This window comes from Palaemon carinicauda, chromosome 14 (genome assembly GCF_036898095.1).
Source record: "Palaemon carinicauda isolate YSFRI2023 chromosome 14, ASM3689809v2, whole genome shotgun sequence".
NCBI classification, from domain to species: domain Eukaryota; kingdom Metazoa; phylum Arthropoda; class Malacostraca; order Decapoda; family Palaemonidae; genus Palaemon; species Palaemon carinicauda.
In genome coordinates, this window is record NC_090738.1 from 52,306,212 (window position 1) to 52,330,470 (window position 24,259).

Sequence of the window (24,259 nt, forward strand, 5' to 3'; positions counted from 1 at the left end):
CCCACCCTTCCCTTGAGGCATCCGTGTGAACGGTGGCTGACGGTGGAGGTGGTTGCAAGGGTACCTTCTTCTTTAGGTTCTTGACCTCCAACCATGGTTTGAGTAGGGATCGCAGACGATTTGGTAAAGGCTTCTTTAGATCTCTTCGAGCGTTTGATGCGTATTTTCTCCAAACTCCTGATGCATCTTTTAATTGTGCTCTCAACATTGGATCTGCTACTAAGGCAAACTGGAGGGACCCCAACACGCTCTCCTGTTGCCTTCTTGATATCCGGGCGGATTGAAGGAGTCTCTTGACAGATCCCGCTATCTCTTTCCTCTTCTTAGATGGAATGGAAAGGCAGTGTGACTGTAAGTCCCAGTGGACACCCAGCCACTGGAACTTATGAGCTGGAGAAAGACGAGACTTTTCCAAGTTGATCTTGAATCCTAGGTGTTCCAGGAACTGGATCACTTCCTTGGAGGCTTGAGTGCACTCCTCCTTGGATGCTGCCCACACCAGCCAGTCGTCCAGGTAGGCTGCTAACTGGATTCCCTTTAGGCGTAATTGATGAATGACTGCATTCGCAAGCTTGGTTGAATACCCTTGGAGACATGTTTAAGCTGAAGGGCATGGCTCTGAAGACGTATTGTCTTTTCTGTAGTTTGAACCCTAGGTAGGGGGAAACTTAACGGTTGATTGGTACGTGACAGTACGCATCCGTCATGTCTATTGAGACTGTATATGCCTGTTTGGACAAAATGGTCCTTATGTGTTAAAGCGTCAGCATTCTGAACTTGTAGTTCACTATGAACTTGTTGAGTGGTGATAGGTCCAGAATGACTCTGAGCTTTTCCGAGTCCTTTTTCGGAACACAAGATAGCCTTCCTTGGAATTTGATGGACTTCGCCCTTCTTATAACCCTCTTGTTTAAGAGTTCCGGAACATATTCTTCCAATATGGGGGTTGAGTGTTGGAAGAATTGAGGGAAGTTGGGTGGAGCTGTGTTCCAACTCCATCCCAGTCCATTCTTGACTAGGCTGTGGGCACAGGGATCGAAGGTCCAATGATCCCGGAAGAGGAGAAGTCTCCCTCCTACCGGTAGCATCTCACTTTGAGTGCTGGTTGGAGGATTTACCTCCTTGGCCACATCCACGTCCACCTCTGTTGCCCCTGCCTCTGGAGGGGTGCTTAGAGGATCCTCAAAAGGAACCTCGAGACTTCGGCCTAAAGGTCGTCAACTGCCTTTCAAAAGCTGGGGTGAAGGCGGGCGACTGTGTCGCCACCGTCTGGGGGACCAACTGAAAGGTGGTGGTTGGCTGTGCTACTGTCTGTTGCACCGTGGCCATGGGAAGCTGTTGTTGTCTGGGACGAGAGGGCACTCTTGGTCGTTTCGTCTTCCTTTCCGGCTGGGGATCCTCGTCAGCGGAAGACTTTTTCTTGGAGGACAAGCCCCACTTGGAGAGGAGATTCCTATTCTCCGATGCGGCTTTGTCCACGACCTCTTTGACCACTTCGCTTGGGAAGAGGTCTTTTCCCCAGATGTTGGAAGCTATCAGCTTCCTTGGTTTGTGCCTCACTGCAGCCGAGGCGAACACGAACTCTCTGCAAGCCAGATAAAATTGAACAGGTCCTTGGTGACCATCGCCAAATGAGCCTTGGCGAAGACCATGTACATATCTGGGGTTTCCGATATGCTTGCCATCGTCTCTAGCCCCGTCTGCAGAGACATAGAAGCGGCAAGACGTTCTTTTGTCTCCTGCTCTCTGCGCAGGAGAAAGTCCGACAGCTTAGGGAGGTCTTCGCCGAACTGACGTCCAGCAATGTCTGCCTCCAGCTTCCCGACTGTGAAAGTGTTATGCACATCTTTCCAGTCCGCGTCATCCAATGAAAAGGCAAGGGAAAAGGGTCTACACTCTTTGAGTGTAGGACAGGGTTTCCCTGCCTCAACCGCCTTTTAGGCAGCCTTAAACCCTTTGTCCATAAAGGGAAAGGCACGAGAGGGATCAGCAATAAAGGAAGGGTGCTTTTTGCTGAGAGCCAGCACCTTGGAATTAGTAAAGGCCCTCTCTTTCAAGGCGTTGGAAAATAAGGCCTGGGCCTTGGGGAGGACATAGCAATCCGGGTAGGCCCTTTTGCTGGGCCAGAACTCTACGTCGTCCACTGGGACAGTGTCCAGTTTCTCGGAGAGGAAGATCTTCTCCCCTGACATCTGCATATGCTCTGCATACCTCCAAGGATTGACGTCAGAGAAAGCAGGAAGATCCTTGATGTTTAGCTTCTTCGGGGCTAAATGCGTCGCCACGAGCTGGTGCATCTCCGTCTGAAGAGAAGCCTCCTTCTCCGACGATTTCTTTTGCATGTCCTGGAACATGGAAAGAAGAGAGTGCAGCGTGCTCGTGATCGAATCCAATTGGGGGGCAGAAGAAAAGGTCGAAGGCACCGGCTCGGCTACCGTCGCAGAAGAAACCGATATCGTTTCGGCTTTCTCGGTCTCGCCTTCAGGGGGTACGTCATCCTCCTGTTCCAATTCTTCCACAAGGAGATTATGCTCGGTCTCCTCTGAGACAACCGACATGTTGTCCTCAAGCTGGATGCCCTGCAAGGCATCCGAAACAACAGATTCTATCGGAATCTGGACGAGGGGAATCTTGGGTTGAGCCTGGGGAACGATTGCATCCGAAGATGCCCTAGGGAACAGACAGTCCCTTATTCTTTCGTTAGGAAGGTATGGGCCAGAGGTGTTCTTCTGAAAGCCCCTGACCCATTTACACAGCGTCTCTCTTGCTGCATCCCTAGACTCTGTAGGCTTTTGATCATCAAAAGCCTCTTTAACAAGTTTGTCACAAACAGTACATACCTGTGGGTCCCAGTATTTAAGAGATCCCTTCATGACTGCGCACCGAGCGTGGGCCCTGCACATGTCATGGCTGCAGAAGTTCCTACTGCGGACCCTGCAAAAGTTGTTCCCGCACTCGGGATGCTCCTCCTGTAAAGAAAGAAAAGCATATAAGTATTCGGTGAAATTCTCAGATTTCATCATACATATTTTTTCAAAAATATTTAGCTTAGGATAGGGTAAGCTAGAAAAAGGAAAAGACACCTACTTGTGTCTCCTGTCCAGCCCATTGCTGTGACCTCCCTCAATATTGAATACTAAATTTTTAATGAATTTGGGAAGATAATATCCTTGGATATAAGGTGTCTTCTTAACACTGTCTTCTAGATTCAATATTGGGGAATTGGTAATGGTTGTTAACCATTAAAAAGGCAGAGAGAATCGCTCTCTTAATTGTGATGGTCTCACAATGGGCTGCCCATGAGCAACATGACCATGTGGGTTGGAAAAATGCCGGCGTGTTCTGGGCTATAGAAGGCAAGCACTGCCTTCAGGGTGATGGGCGGTAGGTCGCCGGCAGTTGCTCTGCTGGCGGCATGCCGCCAGAACTGCCGTATCTGCTGGCGTATGGAAGGCAAGAGCGTTGCCTTAATAACAGCTCTCCTATATTCTTGCCACTTTTTCCCCTCAAAGCGAAAACGCTATTAGGAGTGTAGATAGCTATGAGACGTGTCAAGAATACGTCCTTTGATTTTATGCGATATCCCTTATTAAAAATCTTCAAGGGATATTCGCTCCAGGAGTTAGAATTCTGGATACCTTTGGTAAATTCTCTGGGATATATCACTGTAGTCAAATATAATCTAGGAAGCTACTAACGAAGGAACTTCCATCAGGACGACATGGCCTGAGCCCAAAAATTCACAAGTATAAATTGCGCGAGAGGGCCGTTAGGTTGTAACTGTGAGGCGAGGTCAATGCAACTAAACTTTATTAAACAGACTTCGAGCTAGAATGCCAGGACTTGCAAGCATAAACTTCACAGAAACTCAAACAAAATTAAACATAAGCTAACAGGCTTACAAAGGTTGGTTTATTAACAGTGCAGGGAAGAGCAAGTGATAATATAAAAAAAGCAAAAGCATTTCAGTGCACGAGCTTGTATGAAACACGTGCAGTACATGGCTCCCCCACTAAAAATGACATACATATGAAATAGGACGCACTCCTGTAGAGAGGTGTATTGTAGGTGGGTTATCTGGCAGGAGATATGCAGGGTTTAGCTGATCAATGGAGACCCAATTTTTTGCCCCATTAATATAGAAAATTATATTGGAAGCCTGAGTAAATTTACCTGTCATCTGAAATAACCCTTCCTGGCACCTGGCTAAGGAGGGGTGAACTCCTCCCAGAAAACCTGAGAAAGCCCAGGTAGCTGGTTTGGAAGTGCTTTATTGTTATATAAATCTCTCATGTATGTTCGTACGTTTACTGTACCATATAAAATGTAAAGAAACCTTGTTCCATAAATCAGTCCTCTGAAGAAGTATTGCAAAACTACCCAGGAAGCCATCTTATATTTCCTACTTTTATTTTCCTTGTGGTTCTTTTGCATCTGAGCATCACGTTTCCTTGTGAATTTTATGCATAAATGTATACACGAGTATACCATCATCATCATCATTATCATCATACGTTACCAATCCACTGCAGAACAAAAGTCTCAGACATGTCCTTTTACTTGCATCTGTTTATGGTATTTCTGTGTCAGTCCACATCGACAAACATTCTTAGTTCATGAATCAGTCGTCTTCTCTTCCTTCCTCTGCTTATTTTAGAATCCCCAGGGACCCATTCTGTTATTCTTAATGTCCATGTATTGTCTGTCATGTTCATTATATGTCCTGCACATGTCTATTTCTTTTTTTAAATGATGTTAGAATATCCTCTACTTTAGTTTGCTCTCGTATCCATGTTGGCCTTTTTCTGTCTCTTAGTGTTATTCCTATCACTATTCTTTCCATAGATCTTTGAGTTGTAACTAGCTTATATTTTAAGGTTTTAGTAGGACTGAAAGTTTCTAATGCTTAAGTTAATACTGGTAGGACCATCTCAAATACTTTTCTTTTTAGGTAAAGTGGCATTTTATATTTCATAATCTCATTTTGCTCATCAAATGCTTATTCTTCTTCTAATTTATCCTTTAAATTCCTGGGGGAAGCACTTACTGTATGCCCTAGATATGTATATTCATTAACAATCCAGAGGCTCATCCATAAATTTTGTTGTCTCTGCATTTTCATTGAACATTATCTTGGATTTGCTCATATTAATTTCCAGTTCTACATTTCTGCTTTCGCAATTCAAGTCTTCTATCATCTTTTATAATTCCTCCCATGATTCACTAAACACAACTATGTCATCTGCAAATCTTAAGTTGTTAAGATATTCCCCATTAATATCAACTCCTACATTTTCCAATCTAAATTCTTGAAAACTTCTACTGGTGATGCTCTGAATGATTTAATAGAGATAGGATCTCCCTCTGTAACCCCTTTCTCAATCAGAATTTTCTCACTATCTTTATGTAGTTTTGGATGCTGTACTTCTTGTAAATATATCTTCAAGTGTTTTAACAAGATTCTTCTATTCCTGGTTTTTGAAGGGCTTTTATTACTGCTGAGGTTTGACAGAAACAAAAGCTTTCTCATAATCTATAAATTCCATACATAGCGGTGTTTCCTAATCTGTTGACTTTTCCATTAGCTGGTTAATTACATGGATATGGTCAGTTATTAAATATCCATTTCTAGAGCCTGCCTGTTCTCTTTGTTGATTAAAAACTAGTTGTCTTCTTCTTCGGCCTAATATGATCTTTGTAAATATCTTATGTACAACGGTGAGTAAACTTATTGGGCGATAATTTTTCAGGTCTTTTGTGTCTCCCTTTTTGTGAATTAGATAATGATAAAGTTTTTCCAAGCTGTAGGTATACAGCATTCTTGCAGACATTTGGTGTAGTTCAGTGAGTTCTACTTCTATGTCCATCTATTATTAAATCAATCATTTGGTCATCTTCTGCTGATTTGCCTATTTTCATGCCTCTTACTGCTTACTTTACTTCTCTTACTGTTACATTTGGTACCTGCTAATGTCGTTCATTGCTTCTATTGGTGAAGTTATTTCTTATATCACTATCGTATAGCATTGTATAAAAACCTTCTACAATCTATATCACTCCATATCTGCTGTGGATAATATTTCCATTTTCATCCTTATAACAAACATCTGTTGGCGCCCTGTTCCAAGTCTTCTTTTCATCAATTTGATGATTATTCTTTTCCTTAATGTTTCCTCAATTTTTTTCTGGTTGTGTTTTCGAATATTTTGGGTTTTTAGTTTTTTTTACTGTTTTGGATAGTTCGCTAATTCTATTTTATCTCTGTTGGCTTATATATATATATATATATATATATATATATATATATATATATATATATATATATATATATATATATATATATATATACACACACACACGCACACACACACACACATATATATATATATATATATATATATATATATATACATATATACCAATACAGCTGCATTTCAAAATTTCTCGTGAATACTCGATCTTAGATGCCAGCGAGTTTTTCCCAATATAGTGGCCCACCAATTGACCCATTTGATAGGATTTCCTTTGAATTACCCTTTCTTGGTGAATATATAAGGGTATGCAACGCAAAATATCGTTTAAATAAAAGTTATTCACAAGTATTAGTAAAGATGTTATGAAAATCTAGACAGGCAGGGTACGAATACAACGGAATTAATCCTAATAATGGGGCAGCCAAGAATCCATCTCACTGATGCGAACATGATGTTGGTATAAATTGGGTGTAATAAATATGATAGCAAAGTAGGTGTACACTTCAAAGAATAAATTGTGATAACTATTATTATGATTTTCACTGGATACGTACTACTACTACTGCTATAGCAAAAAAACAATCGATAATGGGTAGAGAAATGATGGATTTAGAATAAATCTTGATAACAGTAATGGGAATGGCTACTTCGGAGTAAATATTGGCAAGGGTTTAATCATTAAAGTTATGTTCCCGATTAAGGTCGATATATATAACGTGTTTTTTATATCCAATCAGACTTATTCCTTTGAGGATTCATCCGCTGATAATTGAGGCTTTGATGCTTTGTGCTTATGCGATCAATAAGATTTCTTTGTTGATTTCTTTGTTGGTTCTAGGGGTCTTAAAAGTAAAAAGTTTTATCAATAGCTCATTTGAATGATCGTGCAAATATAAGGAGAGTTTTGCAATATGTCAAGAAGGTAGTGTTTGAAAAAGAAAATTAAATTTGATAAGAAAATTATCTTTTAGGTTGTGGATCACCTATTATTAAACTACTTACCATAAGAGGCCAAAACCACGCCAACTCTGATCATCAAATAAAACAAAGTATTGTTATGCCTTAAGGTTCTTCTTGAAATATTCTAAATTGCCTCATTTGATGCTATGGTTACTTTTTTTAAAGGTAAGATTCACATATTCCTAGACAAAAAGAGTATAGGTAATTATTTCACCCAATCTTTTTTGGGGGGTTACGCGTTTGCCTAGCATTGCATGACCTAATTTCTATTCTATAGGTATTTTATCAAATCATTTCCCGTTCTAACATTAATTTAACCCTAAGATAGGAGATCTAAATGTGATTATCTAATTTATAGAATTTATTTAAAGGTTTGCATATGCTTCTTTATTTTTATTATATTTTTACATAGTTTAACTTTTTTTTTTTTTATAGTAGTTGATATTTTTTTTTTCCTCAGGAAAGCTCACTGAGCATAGTTATTAGCTGTATTTCTTTTGTTGCTATAAATATGCTGATCTGTAGATTAGATCTGTGGTTAGTATAAATAGAATATGTTGAGGCTTAGAAGTAGAATCCCTAAACTCTTGAAGAAATCTTTCATACGTCAGATGACAATTTTCAGGGCCGTAGAAGACAAAGACAAGGGTCTGTCCATAGGAATCCTAGAAGTGTTCCTAGCTCTCTTCGGCTTCATTCCGGGGCCGCTGATCATGGGCAAGATTGTAGGTAAGTGTGAGGAGATGCTATGTACATTCAACGTGAGGCTTTTCCCCTATTAGGAGATGGCACCAGATGTATCTTTTTTAAAAGTAATCACAGGGTGCAAATTATTTTTTTCTAATATCATCGATGAATACATGAACATAATAAGAAATCAATTCAAGCAAGATGAGACCATTGTCTAGTTAAGGGAAGTTTTGCACGAAGTCTTGCTGTATTTCCAAAGAATAAACCATTTGCTCATTACTTTTTTTAGCAATTAGAAACTAACAAGGATTATTTAATCAACTGTTGTATACTAAGCTCTTCTCTTTACAGATTCTTCTTGTCTTATTTGGGAAGAAAAATGTGGGATTCAGGGGAACTGCTGGCTCTATGACACCGACAAGTTCAGGATCTTACTTCATTCCTTCGCAGCAGGTGAGGCGCCATCGAGGTCAACAACACTTCCAAACAAGAGCAGCAATTCTACAAATAAACTAGATGTCTCTCTTATATATATTTCCTTTAAGTTATTTTTTTGGGATAAACATTACAAATAAAGTAAAAAAATTAAGTATTTAGTAAAAGCTATTAGAGCATAAAAAGTTTGATTTTCAAATATTGTTAGATAATGGTAAAATTGAGAGCTAGTTTTGATTCAGCCTCGATTATATATAATCTATTGTCAATTGCTTATCCAAAAAACTCTTAGCACTCTTCTTGTTATCATGATTTTATATACATGGGGATTTTCTTTAGCATTTCTTTAGGTTTCAATTTGACCTCCAGCGAAGTTTTCCGGGTGCCTTTTCTCGGCTTTGCCTTGCTCAAGGGATAAAAGGATGATGTCATTAGCTATTAGATGTAAATAAATGACATTAAAACTTAACCAATGAAATACTTAGTTCTTTTAGAATCAATGAGATGGCAGCACCGTTTTATCTTCGTGTAATTTGAAATGGAATTTTGCTTTCTTTGAAAGGTCTCGTGTTCCTGTCACTCTTCGGTGATTTAGTGATGTTCAAATACGCTCACCTTCTCGACCTCTACGGGGACAGGGACCCAGTGCTTCCTCTGGGTCCATTAGGCGGAAGCTCCGTCGACAAGACCCGAGGATCCTCCGAGGAAGTAAAAATAGCTGAATAACTCTGCTTGAGAGAGAGAGAGAGAGAGAGAGAGAGAGAGAGAGAGAGAGAGAGAGAGAGAGAGAGAGAGATTTTTTAATTCATCAAAAAACCTTTATTTGAGGGGCTAGAAATTAACGTAGTTTCAACACAGAAATGTAATTTTGTAAGCTTATACTGATTTTTTTTTTTTTTAATAACAATTCGTCCTTAGGAGTGCTTGAATGCTGTGGTATGTAGTTATGCACCAAGGAAAATTTGCTTTATAGATATAACTTCAGGTTAAATGTAAACTAGTGTAGACATTTAATTACATTTCGATTAACAAATATATCCATATTTTGTTCAAATTGATTGATTGATTTATTTGGAGTTTTCTGGCATCTTAACGTCGCTCATTGACGCCGATCTGGAAAAGAAAAGAAAAATATATATATATATATATATTATGAGCTACGTGTACATATATATATACATATATATATATATATATATATATATATATATATATATATATATATATATATATATATATATAGAAACAATGATATAGTGTACTAAAGTATAAGTTAAAGATAAAGATTTTTACCTTTGAAGAATATAATGATTACTATGTCATTTGCTAACACACTATTACTCTTAAGGTATTTAGACTTACTCCTTTATATATATCGGGTATACTGTCCTGAGATTAAATATTCATGTTAGATAATCAATCAAAAAAGGAGTAGTAATACGAAAGAATATAATTAACTTAATCTAGTTATTTTATTACACAAAATTTTTATTGAAAAAATCGGAAATGTTAACAGCAGCAAAAGAGGTTAAATAAGCAAAATACGAAATAAGACAAATGTAAGTTAGCAAAATTGAAAGACAATAAAAATTTTCGTGACTCAAGGTCTTTTGCAATGATAAATGCCTGAAGTGGGATCGGACATGTGGTCTTTTGACCCGAGACTGTACTAGTCTCTAAAGTAAATGTTATACACAAAATTTGTACTCCAAATCTCACGCGCTCAGCTCCAAATATGTAAAAGTCAGTTAAACTTAAATCAAGTAAAAACTAATCTAAGCTAATCTAAAATGGGGGAAAACTAAGTGGCCACGTGTTTTACCTGCACTCCTTACTTTAATGCTAGAAGAACCCTTGATTGTCCTCGAATGGCTATAACAGATTGTTTGCTGCACCTTTCGTCCTTTAGCCCACCCCTGGAATCCTCGCTTATTGACAGATCGGGTATCACTGGCACAGCTCCCAGAATCGTCTTCTTCCCTCTCTCCAGCCGACAGGATACCGGTGCTCGTTTGTCACCTGTTTAGTGGGAGTCGAGTGGGGGTAAGCCAGAGCAATGCAAATTGACTGACCAGGTTGGTCAGCTGGTCACAACAGCTGCTCGTGCATGAATAGGCCGACTCTTAGGTCGCATGGGCTCACCTGGTTTCACCTTTCAAACAGGTGAGGGTCATTGGGCGTAAGATAACCCAGTTGAGGTGCCATGGATCAAGACTTCAGGCCAGGGCAAGGTAACGTTGTAAGGAGTGAGTAAGAGGCAGGATTTTGTGCAGAATACGAATAGAAACCTTGCAGCGCTAAGGGAATATACATACATAATAATTCTACCTATTCTGGCTTACTAAAAATTAATATTCTAAATTAGCAATTAGCAATGGGTTGGTGCTATGGGCATACATCTTGAAATTAATCAGACCTGAATAGGTGCTGAGAGATAAAATAAGCTGTTTGTAAGTCAGCAGTACTAATGTTATGAGCAAAACCAGTGTAATGATTCATCTCGACACACGTAGCTTAAGGAAAGAACCATTGTACGCCGGCGTAAGGCTCTTGTTTTGCCTTCCTACGCAGTGACGTCATGAACATGGAGTACGTTATTGTCAACTAATTAAATTAGCGCACTTTACCTATATTTTTGTAAAGAAAACGTAAAGTATGGGAGCGAAAGTTTTAGGGGTGACAGTAATATTAGGAGCTAAACCAAAATACTAAAGGAAAGAAGAAGAGTGAAGAAAAATTCTTCACTTCTTTATAGGGTTTACAATTTGCCTTATTTCGAAACAAATCCCTACCTGTCATTAAAGTCTCTAAAACCTTACTGAGTATTGGGTCTTTCTTGGTATTGTGTGCAATATCATTTGCTGTAATGGGTACATCATATACTGAAACTAGCAATATACTGTCATCATACTCTTTTGGTACTTTGTCCACTGGAAATTTTGATGAAGCATCTGCATTTTTCATCTTCGATGTAGGATGATATTCTATACCATAATGATATGCGGCTAACGTAATTGCCCAACGTTGTAGTCTTGCAGCTACCAACATAGGTAGGTAAACTTGCTATTGGACCCAATAGTGCTAAAAGAGGTTTATGGTATGTAACAAGTGTGACCTTTTTCCTTCCATAAAGATGCATATGGAATTCCTCAACTTCATAAACTAATGCTAAACCTTTTTCTATTTGAGAGTAATACCTTTCTGCCTTGTTCAATACGCTAAAAGCGACACCAATTGGCTTTTTTGTTCCATCCTGCATTACATGAGATAATACTGTGCCTAAACCTATGTTCGATGCATCACGAACTAATTTAAGTGGTAAATTCATTAAATAATGTACTATAAATGTATGTCATGTTATTTCCGGCTTGATTCTTTCAAAAGACTGCCATAATGTATTAATGTAAAGCATATATCCAGTAAAGATTATGGTTGCAGATTATTTATCTCGGGCTGTATCGGTACTCAGGCCGGAATAAATAATCTTTTTCGGGGAGCTATCTTACGAAACTGGTTTAACATGAGAGTAGATTATTTTTTTCACGTATTTCATTTGTGTATATAAGAGATGTATAGTCAGCTCTTAAGGTGAGTTCCACCCCTGTAGGATTAAGTAAATGTACGTAGATTACATAAGACTGTCGTCATTCATTTAATTGTATTTTTATTCAGTTCCGAGCCTCTGTACTACGGACTTCCACTGTCTTGGGTTAGAGTTCTCTGTCTACACCCTTATTCAACAAGTTATACAATGGATGTGTGATTGTAGATAAATTTTGAATGAAATTCCCATAAATGTTACTAAACCTCAAAATGATTGCAATTCCTTGACCTTTTCAGGTACCTTCGTTGATATCACTGCTTTAATTTCCTCCTTAGTCTTGTGAATACCTTTGTCATAAATTACAAAATCTAAGTATTCCACTGAATCAACTTCTAAAATATATTTGCTCTTATTTACTATATTATCACGTTCCTTCAAATTCTTCAGAACTGCCTGTAATCTTTTTCCATGTTCTCTTTTATCTTTACTTGAGACTAAAATGCCATCTATGAAATACTCCATGCATTCCTAAGAAAAATCTTATCCATAGTTTGCTGCCATATAGCTGAACTACTTGCTACTCCATAAGGCAATTTCATTGGCCTATAAAAACCTAAGGATGTATTTACTATACATAGTTCTTGTGAATTTTCATTCGTGGGAAGCTGATGAAATGCTTGTCTCAGATCTAACTCAGAAAATACAGTACATCCTGACATAGTTCCAAACATATTTTTCGGGTTTGGTAATGGACTTTGAGCTACCTGAAGTTGTGGATGCAACGTTACCTTGTAATCTCCACATAACCTAAACTGACCATTTTCCTTCACAATAGGAACTAATGGTGTAGCCCAGTCTGAGTATGTAACCTTATCCCAAGAACCCTCATTTTCTATCCTTTTGATTTCTGTTTCAACTGCTCTTTTCAATGAATATGGTACTGGCCTTGGAGCAAAAAATCTAGAAGTACTATCTGATATCAAAACTAAAATTGCCTTTGCGTTCTCTCTGTACCAACTTTATCTTCAAATACGTCTTGAAATTCTGATAGAATACTATCCTCAGATGCTTCATTCTTGTGTTCATTTTGTGTACCTGTAACGCTCAGAATACTAGGCCAATCTAATTTCAATTCCTGTAACCAATCCAAACCTAGTAAAGTTTGTCCTTTACCTTTAACTACGGTTAAATGCATTCTATCTAACTTCTGATCTTTATACTCTACTGGACTTCCATGTTCGAAGCACCTGTTACCTGAATATCAAAACCATTATTTGTACCTACTAATAACAAATTAGGAATGGTTTTAGCTGTTTTCTCAGACACATTTGATTCATCAGCTGCTGTGTGAACTTGCATTACAATTGGTTTACCATTTATGATCACTTCTACCAATATATGTTTCTTTGCACTTTTGTTGAAAGAATTAAGGCGAAATGCAAAATCAGTGTTTGACCTATCCTGATTATGATGAACATTTTCTGCATTATTCTCTTGGCCTATAGAATCAGCTGCTGCATTTATTTTCTTTGCATACTGTTTAGGGAATCTACAAACATTTGAAAAATGGTCCGTCATTCTATAATTTTGGCATGATCAGTTTTCCCATACCTATAGTATTTGATATTTTCCTGTTGCTTCTGCATAGCGTATAGGTCTGATTCTGATATTTGTGAACATTAGAGTTCGGCAATTTCCTATGACTAGGATTTGACGTATTCTTTCTCTGATTCTCATTGTCTTTCAACTTAGAGCCTATCTTGCTAACTTTAGAATTTTCCATTCTATTGCTTGTACAATTACCTATTATATTACTTTACCTATTTGATGTTTCTAAAGCTCTGCCTATAATCAATAACTTCTGTAGTGTTAAATCTTTACCTTGCAGTAATTTTTTTCTTAGTTCTTGTGATGTGCAATGGGTATTAACCTATTTGATAATAATATTTTCTAACTATAGAAATTCACATGAAACAGATAAATTCATAAGCCTAGGCACAGATGCATCTAGACTTTCATGATCTTTCTGATATACCTGTACTGTAAATTGATACCTTTTAAAAAATTTATTGACCTGAGGGGCAAAATATGTGGTAAGAGCCTTAATCGTAGCTTCACTAATGTCATCGGTAGGTTGTAGTTTCTTAAACACTGTGTGCAGTAATAACGCCTTCTGTGCATCTTTCATACTACCTAGTGCTTCTATATAAATCCTAAACACTGTTGCCATCATGTTACAACAGAGTTGGTTCAACAACAATGCTCAACTTCTTGGGATGTTCGATATCCAGAGGCATTTTGACTTCTTACCTGAATAACGTTAGGCAAATGAAAACTACAAAATTAACTTGTAAATTCATAAATAAAGTTAATTCTAACCTAATTCCTATGTTAATTGCACCTTTTGTGTGTTTGTGCAACCAACTTTAATAGTTCTACACTTTTTCTTTTATTCAAACTATCATTGGGTTACGGTAAATATTCATCACCTAATGCCTACTGGTAACAAATTTCAATCCTACCTTACTTGGTTTTAACAAACAAAATATTAATGTATGATGTTTGCTTCTTTCTTGACATCGAACTGAGATGTAGTCTAATTAGGCTGTATTCCTGTTGCATTGGGTTACATCTTCTAGTTGGCTCTTCTTCTACTGCTACTTCTCTGCATGGGTTTCGTCTTCTGTCGCCAGTTGATGTATGTACTACATCATAATTACCTGATATCAGCTTACTCACCTGGAATGATAATAGTTCATCAGTTGAGAATGAATCCTTTTATCCTAGCATCGTCGCCTGTTGATGTATGTACTAAATCATAATTACTTGATATCAGCTCACTCATCTGGAATAATAATAGTTCATTAGTTGGGAATGAATCTTTTTATCCCAGCATCTTCGCCGACTCGTCTTCGTGGGATATAATGAGACTTCTTATTAGAATATGTTGGATGCTTAAAACTTACATTACAACTCTACTCTCTGACTTGTGACTCTTGAGGGAAAGTATGTAAACAAAACTCGTACACAAACATACAAAACAATAAAAGAGCATCACTTCTTAAAAGATTGGATTCTACTGCAATAAAAAAAGTAAAAAGAATCACATCCTAACTTTGGTATTACTAACACATGATTAAATTCTATATACATATACGTTACTACACTTATAAACTATGCTGAAACATGTTTTACTAATGCAATACTGTGCAAAATTACTCTCAATACCCGTAGCGCATATAGTATTACAGTATAAAATACATAACAATGAGGTACAAAATATGTGGTAAGAGCCTTAATTTCAGTTTCACTTGTGTCATCGGTAGGTTGCAGCATCTTAAACACTTCCCAAACCGCTTTTCTAGCTATGTGAAGTAATAACGCTTTTTTCTGGGTATCTTTCATACTACCTAATACTTCTAGATATATCTTAAATTTCTGAACCACTGTTGCTATCAAGTTGCAACAGAATTGGTTTCAGCAGCAATGCTGAATTTCTCAGGATGTTCGATATCCAGAGGCATTTTGAATTATTACTTGGATTAGGTTAGGCAAATAAAATCTACAAAATTAACTTGTAACTTATGAAACAAATTTAATTCTAACATAATTCCTATGTTAATTGCACCGTTGTGTGTCTGTGCACCCAACTTTAGTAGTTCTACACTTAATGTTACTTTATGTAAAACTAACTCTGACTTACTTTAAATATTTACCTTTGCGCCTGCCTACTCTGCCTACTTGTAACAAATTTTAATCCAGGTTTATTTTGTATTCAGATACATGAGGTAGATATATTTGATATTGGTTTCTTCCTTGACATCGAACTTGAATGTAAACTAGGGTAGTGGTGTCCCTCTGATTGGCTATATTCCTGCTGCATGGAGTTGCATTCATCTATTTGGCTTGTCTTCTACTGCTGCGTCCTCTGCATGGGTTCCCTGGTCGCCAAAAATGTAATGTTTAGCCTACATCACAATTACTTAATATCATCTCACTCACCTAGAGTTAGATCCTTTTGTTTGTGTTTTTCAATCCCATACTAATGTGGCTAAAAATTGAATGTTTGGACTACATCACATTTACTTGATATCAGCTCACTCACCTGGAATTATATCCTTTTGTTAGTGTTCAACATCCCATACTAATGTCCCCGATTCTTCTTGATGGGATGTAATGAGAACATGTACATTTATTCCAATAGGGCCTACAGTAATGCTTCAATCTCAATGGCTTTTGTGACTCTGGACTGAGAACATCGATAAGAACAAACTCTTGTACAAAAATACGAAATAATAAATGAGCATCACTCTCAAAAGACTGGATCCTGCTGCAATACAAAAGTAAGAAGAATCACATCCTATCTTTGAGACAGCTAATAAATGATTAAATCCTTCATAATATATGGTACTACACTTATAAACCATGCTGAAACATGCTCTATCAATGCAATACTATGCAACATTACTCATAATACCTGTAGCGCTTATGGTATTTCAGTACAACTACATAACAAATATGACTTATGGTCAATGATGTTATATGACCTCATTCAGAACAAATAACTAAAGGCATCGTGTATTGTGAAATTCAAGCTGCCAGAATTTATCCACTAATATGCAGAAGACCCGCTTCTGTTTCAATGAAGGGGTCAAGTCCATGGATTGTACTTTATTTCAGGCACACTTGTCTACTCCTGTTTATTTGATTCTATAGATGCTAAAATTCATCTGGAAAATTTTGTTTTTGCATATACTTGATGATGACTATTTCAGCTTTGCTAAGTCCATGGCTATCAGGTGGAGTTACACTTACAGATTTTGTCTTGAGAAAGGAGAGGAATCTTCAGTCCCAGGCTATCTTCCTTTTGAGTCCATACCAAGAAAAGAAATTTCCGTAGCAGTTTACTTGTAGAATTGCCAGTCTGCCCAATCCACTAATGTGTTGAGAAATTTTACCAGCCGGAATTCATCTACCAGTGCACAGAAAGCCAGTCTCTGTATCAATGAAGGGGTTGAATCAATGAATTGAACTTTACTTCTGGCATGATTGGTCCCATGCGTCTATTTGAATCTGTAGATGCTATAATTCTTCTGAAAATGTCATTTCTGTACATACTTGAAGATGACAACTTGAGCTTTTTCAAATTCATGGATATCAAGTGGAGTCCCATTTACATATTTTGTCTTGATAAATCATGTGCCAGACTATCTTCCTTTTGAGTCTATATCAAGAAGAGAAATAGCCAAACAGTCTAATTGTATCATTAACCAGACTCTTCCAAATCCACAAATATAAGGGAAACTGCTTCTGGATCATCCTTGTAAATTTCATGAGGGGTATCTGTTGGACATATGGATTCCTTTGTGAATAAGAAATCTGGCTCTTTATATCATAGCTAGTTATCCATTAGCCGGGTTACTGTTATTCTTATATGGGTTGTCTTTGGCGTTTATGTTGGGGTTTGAATATGCTCTGACTACTTTTACTCAATTAGCCACAAACAAGAAACCTTCTCCTTTTATTGTATATAAAGTTTAGCAATGTTGCAGAGTCTGCATGATAAGTGACTCTATAAACAGGGGTTTCTAGCTCTTATAAGACATGTGTAATATTCAGTTCTACAATGGCTGCTGTAATCTCCAGTCTAGGTATCACTATAAGCTTGATAGGTGCTAGTCTTGATTTTCCTATTAGATGTGATGCGTATATCCTTTCACTATCAGATAGTCTGATGCATCCATCTACCCCATAGCTTATTTTTTTTTTATTACAGAATACATGAAGCTGCCTCTCTTGAATTTTCCAAATAGTATGGTTTTCCTGCATCTGTTAATATTTAATTCAGAAAGCAATGGTAAGTTTAAGCCCTATTTTCCATTTTTCCTTTTCTTGACACTAGTCTTACAGTATCTTCTTAGCAAGTAAAATGAATGGATTTAAAACACCAAGAGAATCAGATAGTGAAAATACTGTAGATAATAAGTCTTTTCTGGTTAATGGCTTCTTTTGTATGACGACACTGTACAGTAACTGTACCAAAAGGTATCTCTTCCCAAATGCCTTTGGATCCCTAGGAAGTCTCTCAAGTTCCCATAATTGCTTATCAGATGATTTCTCTCCTTCTTCTGAAATAAATTCAAGGACTTCTTCACTGTTAAATGTGAGCTAGATTAGATGAAATTCTCCCCATTGTGCAGCTACTACAAGATCTTTGACCAACTGTTGAGCTGTGTCTTCATTCTTGACTGACTTGAGGCATTCATCTACATAGTAATTTCTCCTTATAGTGTTGACAATTAGTGATCTTTACTCCTTCTGTATACACAGAAGGAGTAAATATCACTGCAATTTTCTTCAAAATAAAGTTGGCCACAATAGCTGTAACTCCATTAAATATGTGTACTCGTATTTTTTGGTATTCTTGTAGCTCTAGTTGTAAGTCACCATCAGGACACAACAAGAACAGTAGAAACTCTGTTGCTTGGGGACTCAACTTGATAAAACATTAATGTAAATTTTTTTTTTTCTTAACTAGGAGATTTACATGATCTTGAGCTTGTAGAAGGTGGTCATTTAGATAATAATCCTAAATTTTGCACTACAGTCTAATAATACTTTTATTTTGTTTGATCTTAGGTGCAAACTCCATGGTGTGATAATTATCATGCATGGCCTCTTGCATGGAATTTTTAATCTACAACATTTTCTTCTTTTGTCATTTTTTTTCTTTGAGGGCTTGGAATTTATTGCTGATATCCACTTGGATAAATGTCACTGAATAGCCAGGGAAATTCCTATTACTCATTTGTGAAATTTTGCTGCTTTTTCACCAAAGACATGAACTTCAGGTCTTCCTGTGAGTACCCTTTTTCTTCTGGAGTGCTTCCTATATATTTTCACTGAAGTTCATTTTGAGCATCTTGTTGACTTCAGTTGGGATCATGCATTCTTTAATTGACTCAACTTCCCAGAGTGATACCCTATTACAAGAGACTTCTTTGTTTTCCTTAACTATAAATTTATCTGGTCCATTGACTGTCCAACCTTGCATGAGTTGCACTCCTGATGGTCCATTGTTTTCAGCTGGAATGGCTCTGATTGATTGAAGTACTGGAGGACAGCTGCTGCCAATAAGAAGCCTAATCTTCAGTGACGGTTTATACTTTGGAACTTGGCTGGCTAACTTTCTCAAGTAAGGTATGGCAGACAGAATATCCTCTCTTGGCATCTGGTTATGAGAGACTGGAATTTCTTCTTCCATAAAAATGTTTTATAAACATACTGGATTATTTCCATTAATGTCTATTGTCACTAAATCTTAGATGACAGGGGAAAATTTTGAGGAATTGCTGAAATAGATTTTGCGTTCTATTTACCATATATACTTCTCACCCAAATTAGTTTTCTTTCTCAGTGAGGTATATATTAAGAGTAATTTTGTGATTTAAGAATGATTCCTGAAATTCATCAACAGTTATATACAGAAACAATTTATCTGTTTTTATGATAAGACCTGTGAAAAAAAATCTGTTTTTGAATATCACTTACTTACTTACTTTGATGGCTGCTTTTCTGGTCCCATACAGCAGGGGAACCCCACTCTCTACAGGACCTCCACTGTCGTTTTACCTTGTTCGTTCAGAGTACTTAACGTTTCATATCGTGTATTGTTCATTTACTGTTAAATCGTCACTGTCAAAAGACTCATGAAATAAGAAAGTCTTCAGTTTCCTTTTGAAACCCTTAATGTCTTCAATCATTCGAATGTTTCGTGGGAGCTTATTATATAGTCTCGGGGCCGCATATTTAAAGGCTCTGGAGCCTAAAGTGGACATAAATTTAGGTTCCAACAGTTTGAAGCGATTTGTTGGCTGCGCAATATGTAGCAATTCTCTTAAGTATTTTGGACAACCGGTTCTGATAACTTGGTGGGTTATTATGTATATTTTAAATTCAATTCTCACTTTAATCGGCAGCCAGTGTAAATCGATTGGTATAGGGATGATTCTTTCTCTAGATGGGACACCTTTTATCAGTCTTGCTCCTCTGTTTATTATGTTTTGTAATTTCTTTTGGTAAATTGTAGTAGATAGAATTGCAGTAGTCATTCCTGGTAATAACACAGTTTATCACAAGTTTCTTTACAGAATTTTCGTCCAGGTACTTTTTTATAAACGCAATATTTCTTAGATGATAACCAGCAGTTTTTATTACATTATTTGTTTGAGCATTTAGAGACAGGTTACAGTCAAGAAATACACCTAGATCTCGAACTCTACTTGATATCGGCACCGAGTCATTATTTATATTCATTTTAATATCACTTAAGTTTCTTACACTGTTTCTCTTGCTCACCACCATGAATTCAGTTGTGTTCACATTTAATTTTAGTTGTTTAAATGTCATCCATTCTCTAACACTATCAAGGATTCGGTTTAGAGTTTCAGTAGTGTCATGTATATCATTTATGGAGAAGTAAAATTGTGTGTCATCTGCAAATACTGTAGTTTAAACTTCACGCCAAGCCTTTGTAGCATTTTCGATAGACCAATAGTATAGATGCAGAATAAGATTGGGCCAAGTACACTCCCTTGGGGTACCCCTCTTTTTTTTTGGTTCATATGATGAATAAGAGTTTCCAATTTCTACACCGTAATTTCTACCAACTAAGCCAGTGGTTCTCAATCTTTTTCAGTTGATGGCACCCTAAACTGATGTAACCATTACTGTGGCACCCCTTCTTCACCACCCCACCATATCTCATGAATTAACTTATTTGATGAATATAATTACTGTACTAGCGGCTTTGAATCCATTAAGGAGAAACGTCGCTATATAAAACACTAGACATTATTATTATTTCTATTATCATCCATAATCAAACCAAATCCAGCACCACCATACAATGCAGAAATACAAAGAGCATATTAGAAGATTTGAAGTTAAGAGTTATGAATGCAGACTAAAAAAGAAAATGGTAATCACACTTAAGCAAAGAAGAAAAAAACACCTATTTTAGTGAGATGTGTGTGCTTGATGTGACTGACAGATCCGTTTCACATTGGGTTGAATGGTGGACAAACATACTCTCATTTCTTCCTCAAGAGTTTTCAGCCTTTCCCTTTTGTTAGTTTTAATGTTTGCTAGAGCAGAAAACCCCAACTCACTTTGGTAAGAAGTAGAGAACTGGATTAACATTACCAGAGCTTTTTTGGCAACATGAGGATACTTAGTCTTGATCTGAACCCAGAATTCATCAAGAGGCAGCTGCATGTGCAATAACTTTAAATCACGATCATGATGCAATTCCACTAACTGCTCTTCTTCTATGAGGGTAAGCTGAGATTGGGTAGATATAGATGCAAAAAATGGGTTTCTTATCCAGTCATAGTTTTCAGTGCATATATCTGGGAAATAGTGCTGAAGTTGGTTTTCCAGTACTGCAAGATGCTCAGAAATAATGGGTATTATCTCACCACTGTTTGCTGCTACTGCAACATGTGAGAACATGTCCAAATTGCCTTCTTTTACTTTGCCACCCCACAGTTGCAGTTTTTCTTTCAGCGCTTTAATTTTATCAGTGGAAGATAAAACATTTTCTGATTTTCCTTGCATGCTGGCATTTACCTTGTTTAAAAGTTCAAAGATGTCAGCTAAGTAAGACAATTTTGCACACCAAGTGTCATCTGCCAGTAAATCACTGAATTCCTCTTGTTGTTCAAGAGTGAAAAAAGTAAGCATCTCTTCCTTCAGTTCGCATCCTCGTGACAATACTTTCCCTCTGGAGAGCCATTGTGCTTCCATATGTAGAAGAAGGTTCAAATGTTTTGCCTCAAGCTCTTCGCACAGCTTAGTAAACAGACGAGACTTCAGCGGTTGACTTTTTATAAAGTTCACCATTTTTACAACTTGTTCCAGTACAGATTTTAAATCATTGCTAATTGTCTTTGCAACCAGCGCTTCACGATGAAGAAAGCAATGTGTTGTTATCACACTGCTGTTTTCTCTATTCACTAATGACACAAATCCTTTAATTCAGCCAATCATGGCAGGTGCCCCATCTGTACAAATCCCAACACACGATTGCCAGGTCAAACCAACTGATTTTAAGTACTCACTTAATGTAGAGAAAATATCATTGCCTGTTATAGTTTCCTTACGTTCTTTACAACAAAAGAATTGGTTCACTATTTCAACATCATGAATGTACAGAACGAATACCAGTAATTGAGCCATACCTCCAATGTCTGTGGACTCATCTACCTGAAGTGGAAACATTTCACTTTCCTTCACAGATGTACATACAGTTTCCTCTATGTCTGCTGACATATTATGAATCCGTTTGCTAATGGTACTCTCCGAAACGGGAATTTTCCTCACTTCTTTTTCTGCTTCACTTCCAAACATTGTTTTTACTATGGCACTACATGCAGGTAAAATCAGTCTCTGCTATTGTATGAGGTTTCATGCTTTTAACAAATAACTCTACAACTAAGTAACTGGCCTCTTGTGCTTTATCAGCAACTTTGACTTTCTTAGAAAGCATCGCACTCTGTTGTTTTTGCTCATTTAAAAGTCCTTCAAAGTAGGACCGAGGCTTGTTAGCAAGATGATTATGTTTCAGAGTTAAATGCCTTTTTAATTTACTGTGTACCATTGCTTCCTTAGCTAATTTATCACCACAAATAACACATAAAGGCATGGGAGTAACTTCATCACCACACCAGAGGGAATCCAAAATTTAAATAATTATCCAAGTAGGAGCAATTTTTATTGTCTTTTTTTGAAGTTGATGTACTTGTTGTTGGAATGGCCAAATCCTTTTCGCTCACAAACCAACTTTCGTCCCTTTCTTCACCCTCACCACCAACTTCGTGTCTTCTCTTCTTAATGACAAACTTATCCATCGTACGGTATGTTAGAAGCACGATACTGTTTGAAATAACTGTAATATAACCCCAGAAACAGCAAAGAACTTTTGCCTTGAGGTACAATGCCTCACTGACTCGGGAGTGGAAAACTAGGGTTATACAAAGACAACGAGAACCGAACACGTATCGGACGGGCAACAAGTATAAACAAAGAAAATGTGAGTATGAACAAAGTCAACTGTTACACTTTATTATTACTATTTTTGTTGTTGTTGTTATTGTTGTTGTTGTTATATTATTATCATTATTTATTATTACTATTACTATTATTAGCAATAGTAGTAGTAGTAGTACTGTAGTAGTAGTAGTAGTAGTAGTAGTTGTATTGTACAAGTATAGAAAAGGAAATATCAACCTCTATTTGCGAGAAATGTTTGAGCATGTAACTTCCTACCTACATTGATAATTATATGAAGACTTTTGAAAACTTTTTTTTTTTCAAATGTTCATTAAGACGATTTAGCCAAGACAAAACTCATGACAATTTTGCGGCACCCTTAAGCGCTGTCTATGGCACCCCAGGGAGCCACGGCACCCAGTTTGAGAATCACTGAACTAAGCAGTCTTTCAGGTATTCGAAGGCTTGACCTTCAACGCCGATGGACCGTAGATAATTTAGTAGCAGTTCATACACCACTGTATCAAAAGCAGCACTGAGATCGAGCAGTATTAAGATACCACATTTATTTTCATCCATCATTTCTAGCATATCATTTACAACAGAGCAGATGGCTGTCTCCGTAGAGTATAGTTTTCTGCAAGCAGATTGGTTGTCAGGCAAAGCTTCTATTACTTCTAAGTGGCTGACTAGTTGTTCAAGAATTACATAATCAAGCACTTTTGAGACAAAGGATAGATTTGAAATAGGTCTATATAAGATTAATTCCTGGTAGTCCAGTGCATTTTTCAGAACTGGTGTGACTATAGCCATTTTATCAGATTTAGGAAACTTACATTCATCAATGCTTGCTTTTGCTATTCTCATTATTATTTCGGATAGACTAGAAAAGTCTCTCTCTCCAATTACTTCAGATATTGACATAGGGTCGATCGCGCAGTTTGTTTTCTTTGCTCTCTTGATAATTCTGGTGATGTCATCTTGTGTTATGTTGTTAGATCATATTAATTTAGTCTGTGTTCTAGGTGAATCATTAATCTAATGTTGAGTATTCAGAAATGACCTGGTTATGTTTTGAATTTTGTTTTTAAAGAATACTAGAAAATTACTTGCTAGTTCCTGGTCACTGTATCCATAAGGTAGCTTCTTTTCTTTTACATTTCCCATTATTCCATTCAGAAGACGATATAACTTATTTATGTCTGTTGCTGCTTCGAGGATCTTTCTCTTATAGTATTCATTTTTTTTCCTTCTTAGTAGGTAGTTATATTGACACGCCGCAGTTTTGTATTCTTCCCAAGTACTTTCAGTTTTTAACCTATTC

General features: G+C 37.1%; 2 protein-coding genes across 4 annotated transcripts in view; one reads left to right on the top strand and one right to left on the bottom strand.

Annotated features, from left to right (window-relative positions):
- LOC137653586 (solute carrier organic anion transporter family member 74D-like) overlaps positions 1-9,469 on the top strand; it is a 128,191-nt gene extending 118,722 nt beyond the window's left edge. For all 3 annotated transcript variants that reach the window (XM_068387113.1, XM_068387114.1, XM_068387116.1), the window contains exons 13-15: positions 7,840-7,943; positions 8,256-8,357; positions 8,902-9,469. In XM_068387113.1, coding sequence (XP_068243214.1) covers positions 7,840-7,943; positions 8,256-8,357; positions 8,902-9,065 — 370 coding nt within the window. In that variant the 3' untranslated portion in view covers positions 9,066-9,469. The remainder of the gene's footprint in view (positions 1-7,839; positions 7,944-8,255; positions 8,358-8,901) is intronic.
- Positions 9,470-17,149: 7,680 nt separating this feature from the next.
- Positions 17,150-22,293, bottom strand: LOC137652766 (zinc finger BED domain-containing protein 5-like). The gene is made up of 4 exons (XM_068386172.1): positions 22,125-22,293; positions 21,054-21,899; positions 17,923-18,011; positions 17,150-17,245 (listed from the first exon to the last, which is right to left on the bottom strand). Exons 1-4 carry the CDS (start codon positions 22,291-22,293, stop codon positions 17,150-17,152), a joined length of 1,200 nt encoding a protein of 399 aa, XP_068242273.1.
- Positions 22,294-24,259: the final 1,966 nt, after the last annotated feature.